The sequence below is a fragment of the Bombina bombina genome, chromosome 6 (assembly GCF_027579735.1).
Source record: "Bombina bombina isolate aBomBom1 chromosome 6, aBomBom1.pri, whole genome shotgun sequence".
Lineage (NCBI taxonomy): Eukaryota > Metazoa > Chordata > Amphibia > Anura > Bombinatoridae > Bombina > Bombina bombina.
In genome coordinates this window covers 885,534,720-885,555,291 of record NC_069504.1, presented here as the reverse complement: position 1 = coordinate 885,555,291, position 20,572 = coordinate 885,534,720, and the positions used below count along the sequence as shown (strand labels likewise).

Below are 20,572 nucleotides of genomic sequence, written 5' to 3'. Positions count from 1 at the left end.
ACACGCCCCAACCAGGAAATTTCCTGGTGGTCCCACGCCACTGTCAGGGATTTGATGTCGGCTATCAGTTTATCAGAGTTAATTTTAATCATGGTGTCCACATTGTCGCTAAGACTTACGCCTAAGTGGGTTAGACATTTTGCTGACCACTGGAAGTTGAACTTGCTTCAGAGAATAAGTAGTCGCTCTGCCGAGATATTCATGGCATATGCTTCAGTCTTATCTACATTAGATTTGTAGTAACTGAACTTCCCAAATTGTTCAATCAGGTCAAAAACCTTAGGAATCGAAGATTCCAGATTAGTCAACAATAGAGCTACGTCATCCGCGAAGAGGGCAATCCGTTCCTCGCGTGACGGATATGTGACTCCAGTAATCATGTCTGAAAGTCGAATCGCTTGGGCAAATGGTTCCATCACCAGAGAAAACACTAAAGGAGAGAGGGGGCACCCTTGCCTGGTGCCGTTAGAGATATTTATTACCGGCGAACAGAACCCTGGACCTCTGATTCGCGCATGGGGGTATGTATAGAGAGCCTGAATAGCTAGGATAATTTGGTGAGGGAAGTTAAATATTCTGAGAACTTCCCATATGTATTCCCACCGGACCCTGTCGAAAGCCTTTTCGGCATCAAGGGACAGGGCCACCAGTGGGGTTCCATTTCTATGGGCATCCGAGAATATTGTAATCAGGCGTCTTGTATTATCTGGACCTTGGCGGCCTTTGGTGAAGCCGACTTGGTCCGACTGTATTAATGCGGGGAGTAAGTTAACCAACCTATTTGCTAGAAGCTTCGAGTAGAGTTTCGTATCAACATTAATTAATGAAATCGGGGGGCGTGTCTCTGGGCAGCAACTGCTATGGTTGCAATATCGGTAGCTCTGAGTAGATCACAAGATAATCTGCCTATTATCAGTGATTTAGCTGACCATCTAATAGCCTTATGTAGATATATAGAACTAGCAACTCAAGCAGATCCTCATGATATACTACAATAAGGAATTCTACCTTTGTCCACCGATCTGGAGCGTTGAGGCCTAAGGCAGGCTCTCCACTGAGAGGCTCTCAACACCCCCCATGGTATCTTGTAAGCCGGGTACACAGTGCTCTGACACTGCTAACTTATCTAGCGAATATGGAGAAACAAATTCTTCAAGAATTGGAGAAACTCTTACAACATCACTTTATTCAACTGGAAGAAAATCTTTTTCAACCTATACACACGGCCGCCTACAAGGCTTCATATGCCACCCCAACGTTCGCGACTCAGACAAGCGGCTCTGAGGTGGAATCAGCTTGCTCACTGTCGGTCCTTTTGCCGCAAAGATCTATACTAAAAGAAGTATCTGAATACCCAACTAAGTTTGAGGAGGAAACAACGGACATGCTTCAGCCTCCTGGGGTGGAGTGTCCCGACATGGCGTGTGGAGTTAAAGGCCTAAGCACCATGACAGTGGAGGAGGCACACATGGGTCTCGCTGATCGAGTGGAACCCAATCATCCAGAGCATAATCAAAGTCCAGAGGATATCATTGCTGAGAGTGAGAATGCACCGAGTCAAAAATAGGGTGCAAAGTGGCTGAAACCTCAGGTTCTATAAACGCCAGAGCCCTCGATGTCACGATCCCTGCACCACTTATAAAAGGGCCACGCTCAACATATTCAGCAAAACACTCAGATCCCCAACCGGAGGATTACATGTGGAGAGCTTTAGCAAGCAGCGATAAGAGAGGCAGGCAGTTGTCTGAGAGCTTGTACTTAACACTCCCTGCTTACCCGTGGACTCTGGTCTCTGCATTCTCGGAGGTAAGATTCCAAAAGGTATCGGATGAAACAGACATATTACCGGAGTTTCACCAAAGAGCCGGTTTAGGATGAGGATAATTGTCCGTCACAGACACTAATCCTTGGATGTTCTACATAGTGGCACAACATACTATGTTTAATCCCGAGTTAGCTTTTAACTGTGCCTATGTTAATAGGCAATCACAGCGTGTCTGAACTTTTCTGCTTCTGGTTTCATTTTTATTTTATTTTCGCACAGCAATCTCCATGACTAACTGTTTACTCAAATAGAACTCCTGCCTAGGAAAATTCTCACACATCAAGCTATTTTTGAAAATGTTTGGTATCCATTTGATTCACAGATGGAACTTTTTATGAAGATTGTATGGTCTGAAGATAAGTTTGCAGATGAGTTTAGGATCTAATGTTAGAGAGAAATGCTGCTCGTTATTTGCATTTTTTGTTTCACGTTTCCACACTTCTTTTTATTTAGCCAAAAGTTTGCATTCATTTAATTTCGTTGTCTGTGCACTCTCTTAGGAAGTATTACTGTATACAAATAGGTGATTCCTAACATAAGCTCATTTGTGTTGTGCACACTTAGGAATAGGCTAAACTTTTTCAATGCCTGGAGATATATGGCAGCGGTCCTAGACCTCTATAACGCATTAACAGCATATACTCTAATTGTTTTTGGTTCCTTTGCTCAGTTTATGGTCAAATCAAACTGGCCAACAGCATTCCTAGGCCTGAATGTCTGTTTATGGGAATGGCAAGAAATTAAATCTAATTTAGACCACTACCTAAAACCTACCTGGTTGGAAGCTTAAGATAACAGGCCTAGCTTAGAATTCTGATTTTGTGACATGAGGATCTCCTTTCTGTAGTATGCTTAACTCATACTCCATATTGTTGACAAGATATCATATTATTTTAACCTCTAGGTCCAAGAGTGGCCTATTTGTTATTTTATCCCCTCCTTAAAGTCCCCCATTAGGTCTATAATGCAGTCCAGGAGGTCCAAGAGAGGCCTCATTTGTTTTTTGGGGGAAATAATTTAATCTCATGCCATATGTTATTATACTTTAGGAGGCTATACCCTATTAGAAAACTGAGGTTCAATGCTTAACTTGTATTTATATTTACAAGCATTCTGTGTGTTAATGGATGATGTGATATGGTCACTATCTAACTGTTAATTTTATGTTTGGCGTGACGTTTTGTGTAATAACTTGCTTGTATAATTTTTTATTTTTTTTTACCTCAATAAAACCTTATTAAAAAAAATAAAAAAAATAATGAAATCGGGTGGTAGCTACTGCATAGTGTCACATCCTTATTTGGTTTGGGAATCGCGACAATGGACGCCTCCAGGTTCTCTCTCAGTATGTGCCCGTCTGTTTTGATTTCATTAAAAAGGGGCCCTAGCACTAGGATCAGCAGCTTGGAAAATCTCTTGTAGAAAAAGCCAGGAAAACCGTCTGGTCCCGGGGCCTTATTATTTTTCAGATTTTTAAGAAGTAGGGAGATTTCATTGTTATCAAACAGCTCCAGGAGGGACTCTGTCGTCTTCTGAGAGCGTCGGGAGTTGTAATCCCCGGAGAAAGTCTCCTACCTCCGCAACCGAATCCGAGCCAGGGTGTTCGCTCTTGGCTATGTTATAAAGTTTGTCACACAATCTCTTGCCATTTTGAACAATGTAAAGTATTCTCGCCGCAGCCGCCCGCTTCCTCAATTTACCCGCCAAAAGCGAGTTCGCCTTGTTACTTTTATAATAAAGGAGTTGCTTAAAAGCAGAGAGAGCCTTTTGGACTCTCTGTAGTTCCAGCTCTTTAATCATACTTCTTAGTCTCTGTACCTCTGTAGAAAGAGCCTGAGAGGGACTTTGTCTATTTGAAGTCTCCGCCACGCGGAGGTCGCAATGAAGCCTCCCCAAGGGAGCTCCCCGAGAGCGGCGTAGTTCTGCCACCTTAGCAATACAAACGCCCAACAGATAAGCTTTCAAGGCTGCAAATCAGATTTGGTGGGAAGTTTGTCCCTCACGGTTATCTTGTAGAAATTTGGTGATCTCTTCCTCAAGCCCCAATAGGAAAGGAGTGTCTTTCTACAAGAACCGGGGGAACCTCCAGGGAGGCCTATCTGTATGAACTCGTGAGCCAAGCATTCGGAATGTGACTGCATCATGGTCTGACCATGTACAATAGTGTATACGCGATCCGTCAAAAGAATTCAATGTCCAGGAATCCACAAAAAATAATCGAGTCTAGAATAAGACTTTTGGGAGGCAGAAAAATAAGTAAAATCTTTCGCATCGGGATGATGTGCCCGCCATACATCAAAGAGCGAATGTTGGGTGATCAAATGTTGGAACTTCGGGGCCATAGAAGTGGTATAAGAATCCACCTGCTTATGAGAGGGGATTTTCTTATCCAGGAGAGGGTCCCAAACCAAATTAAAATCGCCTCCCAAGACCAAGGTACCCTGTTTCAGCCTTTCAGCTAAGAGAAGAGTCCTTTTCAAGAATGGCACTTGCCTTTGGTTAGGGCTATATACATTAACAAGAGTGAACAGTTGGTCATTAAGCTTCCCGATCAAGATGAGGAAGCGACCTTCCTCGTCTCTTTCGACATGAACCAAATGAAACGCAATCTTTTTGCTGATTAAAATAGAGACACCTCTCGCTTTTTCTTTGTAGGTAGAGTGGAATATTTCAGAATAGTCAGAGAACCGAAGTGTAGGCATATGTGTGGTCGACCAATGGGTCTCCTGTAAGTAAACAACATCTGGGCTTCGTGATTTGAGGAAATTTCATAACAGACTGTGCTTAGTCGGGGAATTCAGCCCCTTCACATTCAGAGTAAGGAAGGTTAACACCATATTGTGCGCCCTCCTGCTTCACAAAGCACGGGAAAAGGAAGAGAGAGAGAGGGAGGGGGAAAGAGAAAGGAAAAAAAAAAAAGGGAGGAGGGGGGGACAGGAGGGGCCTAGAATAGATCAGAAAATGGGGAAGCAAAGAAAGGCAAGAGACTGGGGAACAGAGGGAGATGTGTTGTTGGAAAGCTAGACCTCTTTACAATGTGGGGGTTAGCCACAAGGACTCTCACCAAGTGTTTAATCAAGTCTGGTCACTATCGTATAATAAAGGGGAACCAGGGAAAAGTAGAACCTGTGTTCAAGTGTTTACAATGTAAACTACAGTTTGGGGGGGTGGGCAGAAACCCAGTGTAAAGGGTTTCTTAAGTTTTTAAGAAAATAGCCGTGATAACCAGCGGCTGTAGGGGTACTTAACATGAATCAACTTTAAAACTCCCTCAATAACCATATTAATAAGTAGAGAATTGATAGCATATAAGGACAAAGAAAAGGGGGAGGGAGTGTAAATATAAACTGGTAGGCTTGGTCGCATAATTTTGGCAAGTGAGAACTGTAAAACTCATCGTACTGGGCTAGGTAGCTCAACGGGGCTGTTTGGAGTTAAGGCCTGGAGTGTAGGTGGGGGCCAGAGGACTCATATCTAGACTATATGGTCAGGGTCAACATATACTATAAAGAAAATTAGAATGAAAAGGCAAAGTATACAGTTATCAAACATAGTTAAAAGTTCAGACAAATACAAATAAATACATTATAACCCCAATACATAATACAAAAAAAAAGGGGGGGGTGGGGAATGTTCACCAGTGATCCCCTTCTGCTCTGCACCATCGCATGACTTGAATAGGGCTAAAATCTGTGTCGCCACTTCTGTGGGGAGGGACGCTCTCGAGCCCAAACGGGCTTTCTATTGCCTTGGTGCTGAGCAGAATCCGAGGGCATCTCATCCGAACTGATCAAACCACCACTAACTACTATTGCAAGTACACCCAAACCTTAAAACTAGAAATATTTAACAGTTAAACATTGGTGTATCCTGCATGAACAGCACTCAATGGAGAAACATTAACAAATGGCCTGAACATCAATAGCATGGGGGAAAGGGGAGAGAAAAAAAAACAAAACAAAAAAAACCCACCAACAATCTTATACGAGTTCACATCAACTTTAAATTAGAACCTTAACCATGAAAACGGGGTATAGAGAACCTCTATCTCATAGAGTAATATATATATATGCCCCTCATTTTCTGTACTCTTTATTTTCCCCTCTTTCCTATGACCTGACTGTCATGTACTCCTTTACCTCTATTACACAACCCGCTGGACCTTGCATCATATAGAGTCAATAAAGTTATAGGGTTGGTCTGAGGCTGGACAGGATTTTAAAGGAAAAGATCAAAAGGGAATTATTTTGTCCAGAGAGAACCGGTCTATGGTTTAGCAAGCCAGCCTGTTAAAGGAAAAAACATGGGACCACACAGTAGCAATAAACACAATCCCCCCTTTTTCAAACAAAAATACTTATTGTCCTGGGTTAATCAGTCACTCAGAATCTGGAGCAGGAGACTCAGGCCAGGGTAAACCAGCCAAAGAGGGTGAGGTAGTGTACGAAGGCAAACTGGAGGCAGAAGACAGTGTCTTATGGGTGGACAGTCTCTGTGGTAGAGGCTGCCATGTAGAAGCAGGCCTAATTAAAGTGGACTGCCTTTCCAATGGAGCAGCAACTGAGGTTGTAGAAGGATTCTCCACTGAAGGTGAAGAACGACCCCTGGGCCTGGGTGCATGTAGCAGATCCCATTCTTTAAGATAATGCCGGGCCCTATCTGGAGTGTTAGCTGCAAAGAGGCGGCTGTCCTTGTGAATAAGAAGCTTCGTTGGGTATCCCCACCTGTATTTAATTCCGTGCTGTCGAAGGATTTTGGTGATTTCCCTGAAAGTGGCTCTCTTCTGGATGGTAAACTGTGAGAGATCTGAAAAAAATTGAATGCCCTGAAACTTTTCTGGTAGAGTAGGGTTGGAAAACATTGCTTTGGCAATCTGTTCTTTATATGTGAAAAAGTGGAAACGGGCAATCACATCTCTGGGTTTTTCAGATGAAGTATTTCGACCTCTGGATAGTCTGTGGACTCTGTCCAGTAGGTTTTCATTAGGTAGCTGTGGTGGCTTGAGGAGGTCACAAAACTCCGCTAGGAAAGACTCCAAATCAGCAACCGGGATTTGCTCAGGGATCCCTTGAAATCTGAGATTGTTGCGGCGGGAGCAGTCTTCGATGTCTGCCATCTTTGCTTCCACCGTTTCAAGCATATCCACTACTACATGAGAATGGTTGGAAAGATGAGCCTGCTCAACCGCCAGATCTTCCTGTTTTTGCTCTAAGGCTTCAACCCTCTCGCTGATTATATTAATGTCTTTTCTTAAGTAAGCTATGGAACTTTTGAATGTTTTAGTGAGAGAGTCTTGCAAGTTAGTGATTTTTTGTGTAATTGTATTGACAATTTCAGACGCCATAGTGGATGGGAGTTCTCCCGTTGTCTGGGAGTACTGGTCAAGTGAATCACTGTTCATAGATGGAGGGATATTAGAGGTCTCCATGTTCAACTGTCTGTCTAGCTGGGATTTAGGTTTAAAATGGTCAGACATGGATTTTTTGTATTCAGCTTGGTTCACAGTCTTACGTCTAGAGCCCAGTGGCATGATAGAAAGGTAATTGCGGCCCAATACCGCTCTGACTGTATAAAGCAGGCACAACTATGAGTGACCAATGTCCCAGGAGAGGAGTAGTAGTCAAATATGGAAGTTTAGAACATAGCAAAAATAAAGAGGGGTAGGACCCCCGCTTCTATTTCCCCCAGCCGCCAGACCACCTGGGTGTTTACATGGTTTTGTCCATTTGGGCCTTCTAGCCCTGTATATATAGCAGGTATAGAGGCTTTCTGAGTGTGATAAATACTTATAGTAAAGAATACACCCACTTGGCAGGCCCCAAAAAAAAAAAAGTTATCAGTTGTTATTTATATGCACACCGGATATAGTTAAATGTCACCATCAATCAGAAAGAGAAGCATGTATTCTGTATAGTGATGTTTCCATATAAGTAACATGAATTAAAGCTGTGTACAATACACGGTAAATACCAATCCCAGTTTTGTCACATAGCTCCCTGTATCATGGCCAGAAAGAAAAACGGTAAATACCAATCCAAATATTGTGTATTGGGTATAATCTTCAGCTTACAAGCTTTTGGATAAGCACTCACACATAGATAGAGCAGATCAAATGACAAGAAATCAGTGAGGGTGTGGGGAGATGGCTTCTATTGAACTCCTTTAAAATGTGAAACCGTTATGTAACAGTCCATGTGAGCTTGTGTCTATACCCAGCAGCTCAGGAGAGGATAGTAAAGTCTTTAATTAACTGGACCCAGTAATCACAGGCTATGTGTCCCTTAAGCCAAAGGCTGGTAACTTTCTACTTACACACCGCCACGTGGGATGCTGCAGGGATTACCGTGTCTGTCAGGCTGTCATAGATGGGATTTCAGCCAGTATTTTCACCCCTCCTAGGGCTGCCTTTGTTCCGGGTGGCCTGCCAGAGGGCTTAGTGTTAGCAGGTGAACTTTAGCTCCTTGGGACCCAGTATCGAGTGCCGATGTAGGCCGCAGCCGCGGCCTTTCCTGGGAAACGGTCCGGTTCTCTCAGGTGGCCTAATTTTGCGCTCTAATAAAGTTGCAAATTCCGGCATAGGGCAACTCCAAATGGTCTCACTAGCTGCCCCAGGTGGTTTGTGGGCAATTTCGCTATGTTTAACTAGCTAAAACGGGCAAAATCTTCCTTTTGTAAGCAGAGCTTAGTCTCTGCACGTCCTGCTAGATGCGCTGCAGGCTCCGCCCCTCCTACCTTTTTTTTTTTAACACCTGAGATCTCATATCTTTGAGCCCTTATAGCTTTTTTTGTGCAATATTTTTAAAATATATATTTTTTATTAGATGGTGTTATTATGAGTGTAAGTGTACTTTGTAATGTATTTTTTATTTGATTTGTGCAACTTTTTATTTAAGCGTAACAGTTAACCAGAGCTCCGAGGTCATGCTAACCCGACGCTCCTTACCTTCAAATTGCGTTTAAGCGATCATGTTTACTTTCAACTTGTAACAGGCGACATTAACCCGCTATCGTTCACTCACAACCATTAGTGCAACACTTGTAAACTGGCCCTAAATGTCTGAGCTTATTTTCATGCTAGATAGATTTAGCATTGTTAGGTTCTGTTTTCTATGAATATTAAACAGCAAAAATCTTACATTGATGCCAAAGATTCTTGGTTTCATTGTTCACTTAATGGCAATTCAATTACTTAACATAAAGGAACAATGTATTGCCAATCCTGAAATGAATACAGCTGGTGATTGGCAGCTTGGCACATATGCAGTTTTCTATTTGGCTCAGTAGCTGTGTTCAGCTCTGGACCAGCAGTGCATCTCTCAGGCATTTAACATGTAGTTCTGTTGAGAACATTTTATTATATCTCCTTTATGTCCCTTTAAACTCTAAATAGCAGTGAACGGAAATAACCAAGAGGTCTCTCCAGAATTCTTGCTTCACTAGTTCCAATGTTATCCTATGTCGCAGATTCATTAAACAATGGAAAAATTGAGTGAGCTTTTGTTTATCAGAAACTGGTGAAGCTGGAGATGCTACAGAGTGATCTTTAATAAAAAAAATAAAAAATTAAATCACAGAAAATATATAATTATGGATACAAAATATATCAATATGGTGTAACGGGTGATGCAGCAACTTCCCAGCGGCCTACCCAGGATACTGGAACTGAGCGCTGGACCAGCGCATTTTCAAAGGGGTGCTGATCTACCAGGGTTTAAGGAATCAGGTCGCTCATTTGATATGTTGTCAGCAATTTGTTGAGGCACCCGGGCATACCATGGGTTTGGGGGTCCCTATCCGGATGGGGAGGAAGGGGAACATTTGTTTGTATGGGGACATTGGGACTCATGAACAAAAATCAAGGCGGGATTGCTATCAGGGCCAGATTTCCTGGCACCAGGGGAGGGTCCCTGTGTGTGTATAAATACTGTGCTGTGTTCTCAATAAAGCAGTCCTCTTTTACCTAACATCGAGTCTCGACTGATGCTTGGGGGAAAGCTAAAATCACTTTAATCCCTTTTTGGCAGATTGCAGTAACCAAGGAAGCCCTTGTTAATGGAGATACTCAGCGTAAGTACCATAGCTCCGTTACATATGGATAGTAAAATACATTGCAATGTACTTTAATTGTTTGCCATGCAAGTTTTTCCTGTAACTTAACTCTGAACAGCTTCAGAAGACTGACCCTGCTACAACTAAGTAATGTATATATGTCCTTAAAGGATCAGTATACTGTAAAATAGTTTTCCCCTTATTGTATTTCCAAAAACACCAGCTGCAAAGTATAAAATGTATGAGAAATTGCATTTTAAGATCTGTTTGTGTAAACAAAATAGCTGGTTTTGTGCTTTGAAACCACAACCTATTAAAATGGGTTGAGCTTGCAGGTAAAATCAAATCTCATTATGTTATCAACAATAAATGTGATAAAAAGAATATAAAGTGTCAAACGATGCTGAAGTTTTCGATTTTCAGAATATCTCGATGAAAAACGAAACAAATTATGGTGCAATATTATTACATAATATAAAAAAAGTGAACAACTGTGCTCAAGTAAAGTGCAGCCTGATTCACAAGGCTGTCAGGATTAGCTGAAGTGAAAATTGCTGCTGCCAAATTGTAACTGTGTCTCCAAGCACAAAGAAAAACACAATAGTGTGATACTGTGATATAACCAGTGTTACAAAACTGAATGAAATTGTACTCACACTTTTCAGGAGCTATAAATCAGCTCCTGATATAATTGCAGATCTGATATAGGCTATCAGGGAAGCCAACAGTAGAAACAGATCCGAAACTGCTTGTTACTAAATATTTATTAAAATTTTAAAAACCTGTAAAATACACTAAATGAATATCAGGACATATCATCACCTAGGGCTACACAAGATTCGTCCATTAACCAGAATGGTATCTCAAGTCTCCAAGGAGGATGGTAACGGATTTTAACAGCAAACAAAGCATCTGTTTGGTTACCAGTCCCTGTTAGGAGCCAAGCCCTTCACTGTGACGTCACCGACTTCACGCTACCCGACGTACATTTTGCCGTGCCCCTGTGGCTTTTTCAAGGGTTTCATATCAGTGGTACGGATAACTTCTTCTTTTGTGCAAACTTGAACCAATAAGAGGTCTTTCTTTTTCAGTCCCATATTTAAGGTAGAATCTTATTCATATTCGGACATTATATCTACGATTTCATATCAAGGAAGAACATTACATTCTGCATATTATTGTTACCTTCATTAGCATATCTTATATAATAATCTAATCTACATTATGTGTTATAAAAAAATCTAAAACAATAATAAAAAGACATCATTTTATATTCATTAATGTTAGTAGTACAGACATTGTTTCATGTTAAAAAGTGACATAGTTTAAAATCAATATTCATTCCATTGGGTAGAACCGTATTTAGTTTGAAGATCCACTTAATTTCTAATTTGGACAACTACTTGTCCTTATCTGACCCTCTCCAATGGCTTTCTATTTTTCTAATTCCCATAAAAATTAACCCATTGGGATTCCGATTATGTTTTTCTTTGAAATGTGCAGACACAGGATGTTTAAGGGAGCCTTTCTTTATATTATATATGTGTTCATATCGCCTTGCTTTTAATATTCTAGTAGTTCTACCTATATAAAAACAATTACAACTACAGATCAAAAGGTAAACTATATATTTACTGTTGCAGGTTATAAGTTGCTCTATATCATATTTTTTCTTTCTATCTTTTGAATAGAAAAAAAATCCTATTTTTCTTTTCTGATTTAGAGATGTTGCTACAACCTGCACAATTCTTACAATATTTAAGCCCCTTCATATCCGTTAGCCATTTGCCTGAAGTCCTATCTCTTATAAAGCTATGAGTTAGTTGGTACTTAAAATTGGGTGCTCTTTTAAAAATTAGATTAGGTCTATTAGGAAGGATTAAACTAAGAGTTGAATCCCTTTTTAATATTCCCCAATGTTTGTCTATAATCCCTTTTAATTTCTTATTCCGATTATTGTAATTGAAGATAAAATTTAGATTATTATTTTCGGTCCAACGTTTTCTTTCTTTATATTTTAACATTTCGCATCTTTCTAATTTTCCAATCTTATTGATTGTATTATCTAAATTCTGTTCTTTCAAGTCTTTATTCAATAAATGTTTTTTTAGAATTTGTGCTTGTTCAAAATAAATATCATTATCTTTACAATTTCTTCTTGTTCTGTGAAATTGCCCCTTCGGTACATTCTCTATCCATCTCCTATGATGGCAACTATCTAAACCAATATAATTATTTGAAAGATTTTTTTTTATTTTAATTCGTCATTTTCTATATAAATTTCAAGATCTAAAAAATTAACCCTAGATTGTTCCCATGTGAATTCCAATCATTGCTTTTCAAATAATCTAGGAATGAAATGAGATCACTTTCCTCTCCTTCTCATATAAAAAACACATCATCAATGTAGCGATGGTAAGATACGATACTTCGCCCCCAGCTATACCCACCATAAATCCATGTTTCCTTCCATGCTACCATGAATAGGTTTGCATAGTTGGGGGCAAAAGCGCGTAGCCATCTCCATCCCTCCAATCTGTAAGTAATAATCATAATTAAACCAGAAAAAGTTGGAATCCAAAATCATTTCAATATCCTCTAGGATATATTTTATTTGTGTCTCACATAAATCACTAAGTTGTGTTAGCATAAGGTTCACTGCTTCCAAACCTTTTTGTTTGGTTATAATGGTATATAAAGACGTTACATCCCCTGTGACTAGCCAATAATTATTATTCCATTTAGTGTTACTTAGTACATTAAGAACACTCACTGTGTCTTTTAAATATGATTTGGTTAGTTTGACTATTGGTTTGAAGAAGAATGTCTATGTATTTGGATAAGCCACTTTTTAGGGAATTAAAACCCTGATACTATAGGCAGTTCTGGATTTCAGACCGGTATGGATAATATCATTCCTTTCAATTTCATTGGATTGATTTCTTATTTCCCTCTCTAGGGGATTGAGAAGAAAATGTTTTTTTATTGAAACATTAATGAATTTATTTATTTAATTGAAACAACTAATGAATTTATTTACGACAATGAAAGCATCAAATTTGTTAAGTTTTTGACTAAACCCTTGCTTAAAGCTTCTGCCTCATTCCTTTTAATTTTTTTCTCTGATAGATTGAAGATACCCTTCTTTACGAGGTCTTCATTAGAAATAATGTCAGTATCTTTCCCTATCTTTAAAGGGACATTCAACACTTAGTGTAACAGGTTTTAATATTGTAAATTAAGAAACGGAGGTCCGCCTACACTATACCCCTCCTCCCTTGCCGCCTTGCTTCTGTCCTAATCAGCGGCGCTAACTACTCTAATACCCGGTCAATATGGATGCCGAACTCCCCCCACTATTACGTAGCTGCCTTCTTCTTAAACTGATAAGCAAATCAGAATCCAGTCCTCGGACTGAAATTGCACGCGCATGCAATTTCAGTCCGAGGACTGGATTCTGATTTGCTTATCAGTTTAAGAAGAAGGCAGCTACGTAATAGTGGGGGGAGTTCGGCATCCATATTGACCGGGTATTAGAGTAGTTAGCGCCGCTGATTAGGACAGAAGCAAGGCGGCAAGGGAGGAGGGGTATAGTGTAGGCGGACCTCCGTTTCTTAATTTACAATATTAAAACCTGTTACACTAAGTGTTGAATGTCCCTTTAATACCTCTCTCTCTCATATATCTTCCCTTCCTCTACTTCTCTTCTTCTCTTTGATAAAATGTCTGTGTCTGATGTCGGTTTCCTTTTTCTGGATCCTAAAAAAACCTCCTCTTTATTTCTTGAAAATTCGCCCTTTCTTGATAGTTTCAAGAATTTCAAATCTATTCTTATGTTCAAAATTATTCCTCTCATTATTTCTATAGGGTTCATAAGCCCTTCTATGGGTGTTGCCTTGGACTGTTCTCCATTCATTTCTATTACTCCTATTGGGGGCCTGCTTACTGTTCCTAGAATCCCTATTTTGCTCAGAATATCTGTTATAATGATTGTCTCTAAATCCATAATTGTTTCTAGTGTAATTAGTGTTGTGTGACTCTTGCTTATATGTGTCATTTTATTTAGGTGTATTTTTATTGTTTTTGTTCCATTCATTTTGAGCTTTAAATGGTTTGTTGCCTTTCTTCCTATATTGCTATTATATAAGATATGCTAATGAAGGTAAACATAATATGCAGAATGTAATGTTCTTCTTCTTATGAAATAGTAGATACAATGTCCAAATATGGATTACCATTCCAACTTAAATATGGGACTGAAAAAGAAAGACCTCTTATTGGTTCAAGTTCGCTCAAAAGAAGAAGTTATCCGGACCGCTAATATGAAACCCTTGAAAAAGCCACAGGGGTGTGGCGAAACGTACGTTGCATAGTGTGAAGTCAGTGATGTCACCGTGAAGGGCTTGGCTCCTAACTGGGACTGGTAACCAAGTGGATACTTTGTTTGCTGTTAAAATCCGTTACCATCCTCCTTGGAGACTTGAGATACCATTCTGGTTAATGGACAAATCTTGCGATGATATGTCCTGATATTCATTTAGTGTATTTTACATGTTTTTAAAATTTAAATAAATATTTTGTAAGGAAGTGGTTCCGGATCAGTTTCTACTGTTGGCTTCCCTGATAGCCTATATCAGGTCTGCAATTATATCAGGAGTTGATTTATAGCTCCTGAAAAGTGTGAGTACAATTTCAGTTTTGTAACACTGGTTATATCACAGTAATATGCTGCTTAGAAATCCTTTACAATGGGAGGTGGCTACTGAGGAACTTTTGAGGTAAAATATCTTTCTTTTTTACATAGAGATGTTCAGGAGATATTTTCTAGTCAGCTTTTTGCAGCTATGCTGCATCACTTTCAAGTGTTTAAACATTTGGGTATTATGGCCCTTTAATAACACAAAATGGAATAATAATTATTGGCTAGTCACGGGGGATGTAACGTCTTTATATACCATTATAACCAAACAAAGAGGTTTGGAAGCAGTAAACCTTATGCTAACACAACTTAGTGATTTATGGGAGACACAAATAAAATATATTCTAGAGGGTATTGAAATGATTTTGGATTCCAACTTTTTCTGGTTTAATTTTGATTATTATTTACAGATTGGAGTGATGGCGATGGGTACGCACTTTGCCCCCAGCTATGCAAACCTATTCATGGCAGCGTGGGAGGAAAAATGGATTTATGGTTGGCAAAACTGGGGGCAAAGTATCGTATCTTACCATTGCTACATCGATTATGTGTTTTTTATATGAGATGGAGAGGAAAATGATCTCATTTCATTCCTAGATTATTTGAAAAGTAATAATTGGAACATAGAATTTACATGGGAACATAGACAATTTAGGGTTAATGTTTTAGATATTGAAATTTATATAGAAATTGATTAATTAAATTAAAAAAAATGTCTTTAAAAAAACTGACATAAATAAATATATTGGTTTAGATAGTTGCCATCATAGGAGATGGATAGAGAATGTACCGAAGGGCCAATTTCCCAGAATTAGAACTTGTAAAGATAATGATATTTATTTTGAACAAGCACAAATTCTAAAAAAAAAATGTTTCTTGGATAAAGGCTCCAAAGAACAGAATTTAGATAACACAATCAATGAGATTGGAAAATTAGAAAGATGCAAAATGTTAAAATATAAAGAAAGAAAAGTTGGACCGAAAATAATAATCTAAATTTTATCTTCAATTGCAATAATCAGAATAAGGAACTAAAAGGAATTATAGACCAACATTGGGGAATATTAAAAAGGGATTCAACTTTTAGTTCAATCCTTCCTGATAGACCTAATCTTATTTTTAAAAGAGCACCCAATCTTAAGGACCAACTAACTCATAGCTTCATAAAAGATAGGACTTCAGGCAAATGGCTAATGGATATAAAGGGGTTTAAATATTGTAAGAATTGTGCAGGTTGTAGCATTATCTCTAATGCAGAAAAGAAAAATAGGATTTTTTTTCTATTCAAAAGATAGAAAGAAAAAATATGATACTGAACAACTTATAACCTGCAACAGTAAATATATAGTTTACCTTTTGATCTGTAGTTGTAATTGGTTTTATATAGGTAGAACTACTAGATTATTAAAAACAAGGCTATATGAACACATATATAAACGTGCGTGATTGGCTGTGCGTGGACAGGGGGTGTTGTTACACAAGAGCACAAAATAGTGCTCTTGTGTAATGCTGAATTCCGCCAATGCCTCTGTGTGCTGTTGCTTGATAAATCGAGCCCTTTATAGTTAAAAACCCTCAGTAATAATTGCTACTGCATTTATGCATCAGCCTGTGAAATGCGTAGAGGCACTGTACCTTCTGCACACTGCTTCTAATTAAACATATTGTAACTCACCCTCTGCACCAATCTTTACTTGATCTGATAGCTTCTCATATTCCGCTAACTCCTAAAAAAGAAAGATAGTTATACTGTTAAATGTGTACAGTTAGCTAATATTCCTATGTGGTATATTTGGTTATGTATGAACAAGTGTTAGTACACTTCCCTTTCGCTTCCAGCCCCGGTTCTCCTTAACCATATAATAGGATATTTGTTGCAAAATTGGCGGCGTTGTGTCACTCAGGGAATTAGGCTGTATATGCTTTCTGCTGTTCGGTTTCTTCCAATCGTTCCCACCTCCAAAAAATAGAGATCCACAATAGTGCAATAACGGCAAACACTTGGAGGAGCAATTAGGAAATACTCACAAGGTTCAAATGAAAATTTGCATTTATTTTTTTGAATCATCAGCAGGACATCCGTATGATACAGCTTAAAAGGTTTATTTAAGAACATAGTTAAAAATTGCTACGCATTTCAGCTATTATATAGCCTTTTTCAAGAGCACATCAGAAACCAGTTTCAAACAAGCTGTGAAAGCCATTGATATATATATATATACTAGTCTTAAAGCCCGTTCACACAGGCCATTTTTTGCAGTACAGCGGTCCCACCCCTTGCTCTCTCTCTATATCCCCTCTCTTTTGCTCTCTCTTTCTCCCCCCTCATCTCTTTTGCGCTCTCTTTCTCCCCCCTCATCTCTTTTGCGCTCTCTTTCTCCCCCCTCATCTCTTTTGCGCTCTCTTTCTCCCCCCTCATCTCTTTTGCGCTCTCTTTCTCCCCCCTCATCTCTTTTGCGCTCTCTTTCTCCCCCCTCATCTCTTTTGCGCTCTCTTTCTCTCCCCTCATCTCTTTTGCGCTCTCTTTCTCCCCCCTCATCTCTTTTGCGCTCTCTTTCTCCCCCCTCATCTCTTTTGCGCTCTCTTTCTCCCCCCTCATCTCTTTTGCGCTCTCTTTCTCCCCCCTCATCTCTTTTGCGCTCTCTTTCTCCCCCCTCATCTCTTTCTCCCCCCTCATCTCTTTTGCGCTCTCTTTCTCCCCCCTCATCTCTTTTGCGCTCTCTTTCTCCCCCCTCATCTCTTTTGCGCTCTCTTTCTCCCCCCTCATCTCTTTTGCGCTCTCTTTCTCCCCCTTCATCTCTTTTGCGCTCTCTTTCTCCCCAATCTCTTTTGTGCTCTCTTTCTCCCCCCTCATCTCTTTTGTGCTCTCTTTCTCCCCCCTCATCTCTTTTGTGCTCTCTTTCTCCCCAATCTCTTTTGTGCTCTCTTTCTCCCCAATCTCTTTTGTGCTCTCTTTCTCCCCAATCTCTTTTGTGCTCTCTTTCTCCCCAATCTCTTTTGTGCTCTCTTTCTCCCCAATCTCTTTTGTGCTCTCTTTCTCCCCAATCTCTTTTGTGCTCTCTCCCCAATCTCTTTTGTGCTCTCTCCCCAATCTCTTTTGTGCTCTCTCCCCAATCTCTTTTGTGCTCTCTCCCCAATCTCTTTTGTGCTCTCTCCCCAATCTCTTTTGTGCTCTCTCCCCAATCTCTTTTGTGCTCTCTCCCCAATCTCTTTTGTGCTCTCTCCCCAATCTCTTTATCCCCCTCTTCTGCTCTCACTATCCCCTTCTTTTTAGAGCTCTCTGTCTTCTTATGATTCACTCACTGTGCACAGCCACACACCCGGCACCTCTTATGATTCACTCACTGTGCACAGCCACACACTCGGCACCTGGCCCGTCCGGCCCCGCCCAGCCCCGCCCGCGTCATGCTCGGCCCCGTCCGACCCCGCCCATGTCACGCCCGGTCACGGCCGGTCACGCCCATGCCACGCCCGGGTCCGCCCACGCCACGCCCGGGCCCGTCCGCACCACACCCGCCGGCCACGCCCACTCCACCACACGCGACGCCGGGGGAAGACAGTTAGAAGGCCAGGTGTGTTTGTCCTCGTGCGCAGTCTCTACTGTGCATGACAGCTTCGGACAAACACACTTGGCCTTTTATAATATAGGATAGATATATATATATATAGAGATATATATATATATATATATATATATATATATATATATAATATATATATATATATATATATATATATATATAGTTCTTAACCCTGTCTACCTTTCTCACAGCACGCCCATTCACAGGTGTGTTTAAGTCGGTTTACATCAGCGTTATCCTATCCCTTCAGTTGCACTGTGACTATTAGGAAAATATTAATTAGATTCCATTATGCCATCCAAAATTATCTTTGATTGTAGACAACAACACTTGAGCTATTTAGCAATAGTAGTGACTATAGGATAAATGAGAAACCCCCTTGATGCGATAGGTAAAAACAGTCCTGACACAGACTATCTTATAGACTGGAATAAGGAAAACACCCACCTACGATACATATCCATGAAGATTCGCTAGCTCTGAACATTTCACCTCCATGAGGTTGCAGGCACCAAAGCGCTTACCGACAGTTCAGCTGCGTTCCTCTTATGTGTTCCAGTACAGCCACATCTGGGTTAGGGTTCACTGTCTGGGTATGTGTGGTAAGAGAGCCCGATGGAACAATCCAGCAAACATCGAACAAAGAAAAGAACTCCAGAACGGCTCAATCAATACCACTTTATTAAGGTAAAAGTTTCTGAGCTTTCATATTGGTATCAATTGGAATGTCTTTTACATACATAAGTATTCCATAAATGTCCAATGAAAATCATAAAACTACATAATACTAACGATTATTTTCATAATTGATTAATCGGACGATTATTTTTTCAATTAATTGGATAAAAAAAAAAAAATCTATATTTTTTTTCCTATATTTAAAATAAATTCCACATACTTACTGAGTGTTACAAATATAAACTTCAGACTAAAACGTTACATTAACACAACTGTTGGTCCAATTTTTAAGTAGCAGAACAAATTTTTAGAATTAAGCAAAACAAAAATTTGAAAAGAGGTAGAACTAGAAAGAGGTAAACTATCACTATTTATCACATTTTGTTATTCAATCTTTCAGAAACTTTGCATTGAAATGCAACAATGTCAACATGACCATATGCTCCTTATTCTAACATAAAAATATATTTATCTATATGCAATAGTAAATAACCAGCTATAAGGTTAGGGAAAAAATATCTAGTCCGCTCCTAAAATAACAGATATATACCTATAGAGATTGAATTTGGTACATATAACAATTTATTAAAAATATATAAAAACTATTAAAAAAAGTAAAAAGTGCTAAGGACTATATATCAATAACAGCACAATGCCTTACAGTACATACAATCAGCAAGCAATCCGCTAATAATTGTGCAAACAGATAATAGTGCACATCAATTCAAATAACTCCCAGCAAATTAGAGCTAGGTGTAAATAACAAGCTCGGCACTATTTCATGCAAAGCATAGTCGCAAATTACCAGATTTGAATATAAACAATCCTAATGATGACTCCTATTATTTCTGGGTTGCACATAAACCAGGATTAGTTGTAAACTTATACTGTCCTGAAAAAGTGAAAAGTAAATATCTGTAGACGTCCTTTAGGCTAAGGACATAACCGTAAAACACAATACCATGTGCAGGAGCTCATTGGAGTAAAGCAGCTGGTGCCGTGCACAGACCAACTAATTGCAAACCAACTAATCGATTATGAGATTCGTTGACAACTATTTTAATAATCGATTATTATCAATTAAAACCATTAGTTGTTGCAGCTCTAGATCAAAATATATATAGAAAAAGCTTTAATAAAATATAAAAACGTGACAAACATAAAACCCAGTAAATTTAAGTGAAAACTTAATTTATATGGGAAACAATAAACTAGAAGCAAAGCGCTAAAGGGTATCTATTAGTGTAACATTTTAATCCAAATACCTAATGTGTTCAGATAAACTATCTTTTGTGTTTACTTTAATAACTAATTCATATACATCTTATTTAGTGCAGTGGTCTTATAGACTGATAACAATTCTTAAACTTAACAGTGTAACGTGATACTTATACCTAATATGTCCAATTAATTTTTTTTTGCCATATTTGTATCTTGGTTAAAACCCCATTCCCTATGACCTAACAGTTTAACGTGATAGTAATGCCTAAAGTGTCTAGTTAAATAAACGCTGCCACTTTTGTATCTTTGTTTAGACCCTATTCACCAAACGTTTTTAGATTAAATATCCACCACATTTCTTTCTTAATGGGACAGTGTAATAAAAAAAAAATTCCCCTTTAATTTGTTCCCAAAGATCCACTTTACCTGCTGGAGTGTATTAAATTGTTTACAAGTAGTTCCATTACCCTTATATTTGCATTTGAAATAGTTTATTTAGCCTGTGGTATCCCCACCCAT

General features: G+C 39.2%; 1 protein-coding gene across 1 annotated transcript in view; it reads right to left on the bottom strand.

Moving 5' to 3' along the window:
* Positions 1-20,572, bottom strand: part of LOC128663860 (thialysine N-epsilon-acetyltransferase) — a 125,256-nt gene that overhangs the window by 97,320 nt on the left and 7,364 nt on the right. Inside the window, exon 2 of the mRNA XM_053718407.1 lies at positions 16,249-16,300. Within this exon, the coding sequence (XP_053574382.1) occupies positions 16,249-16,300 (52 nt within the window). The remainder of the gene's footprint in view (positions 1-16,248; positions 16,301-20,572) is intronic.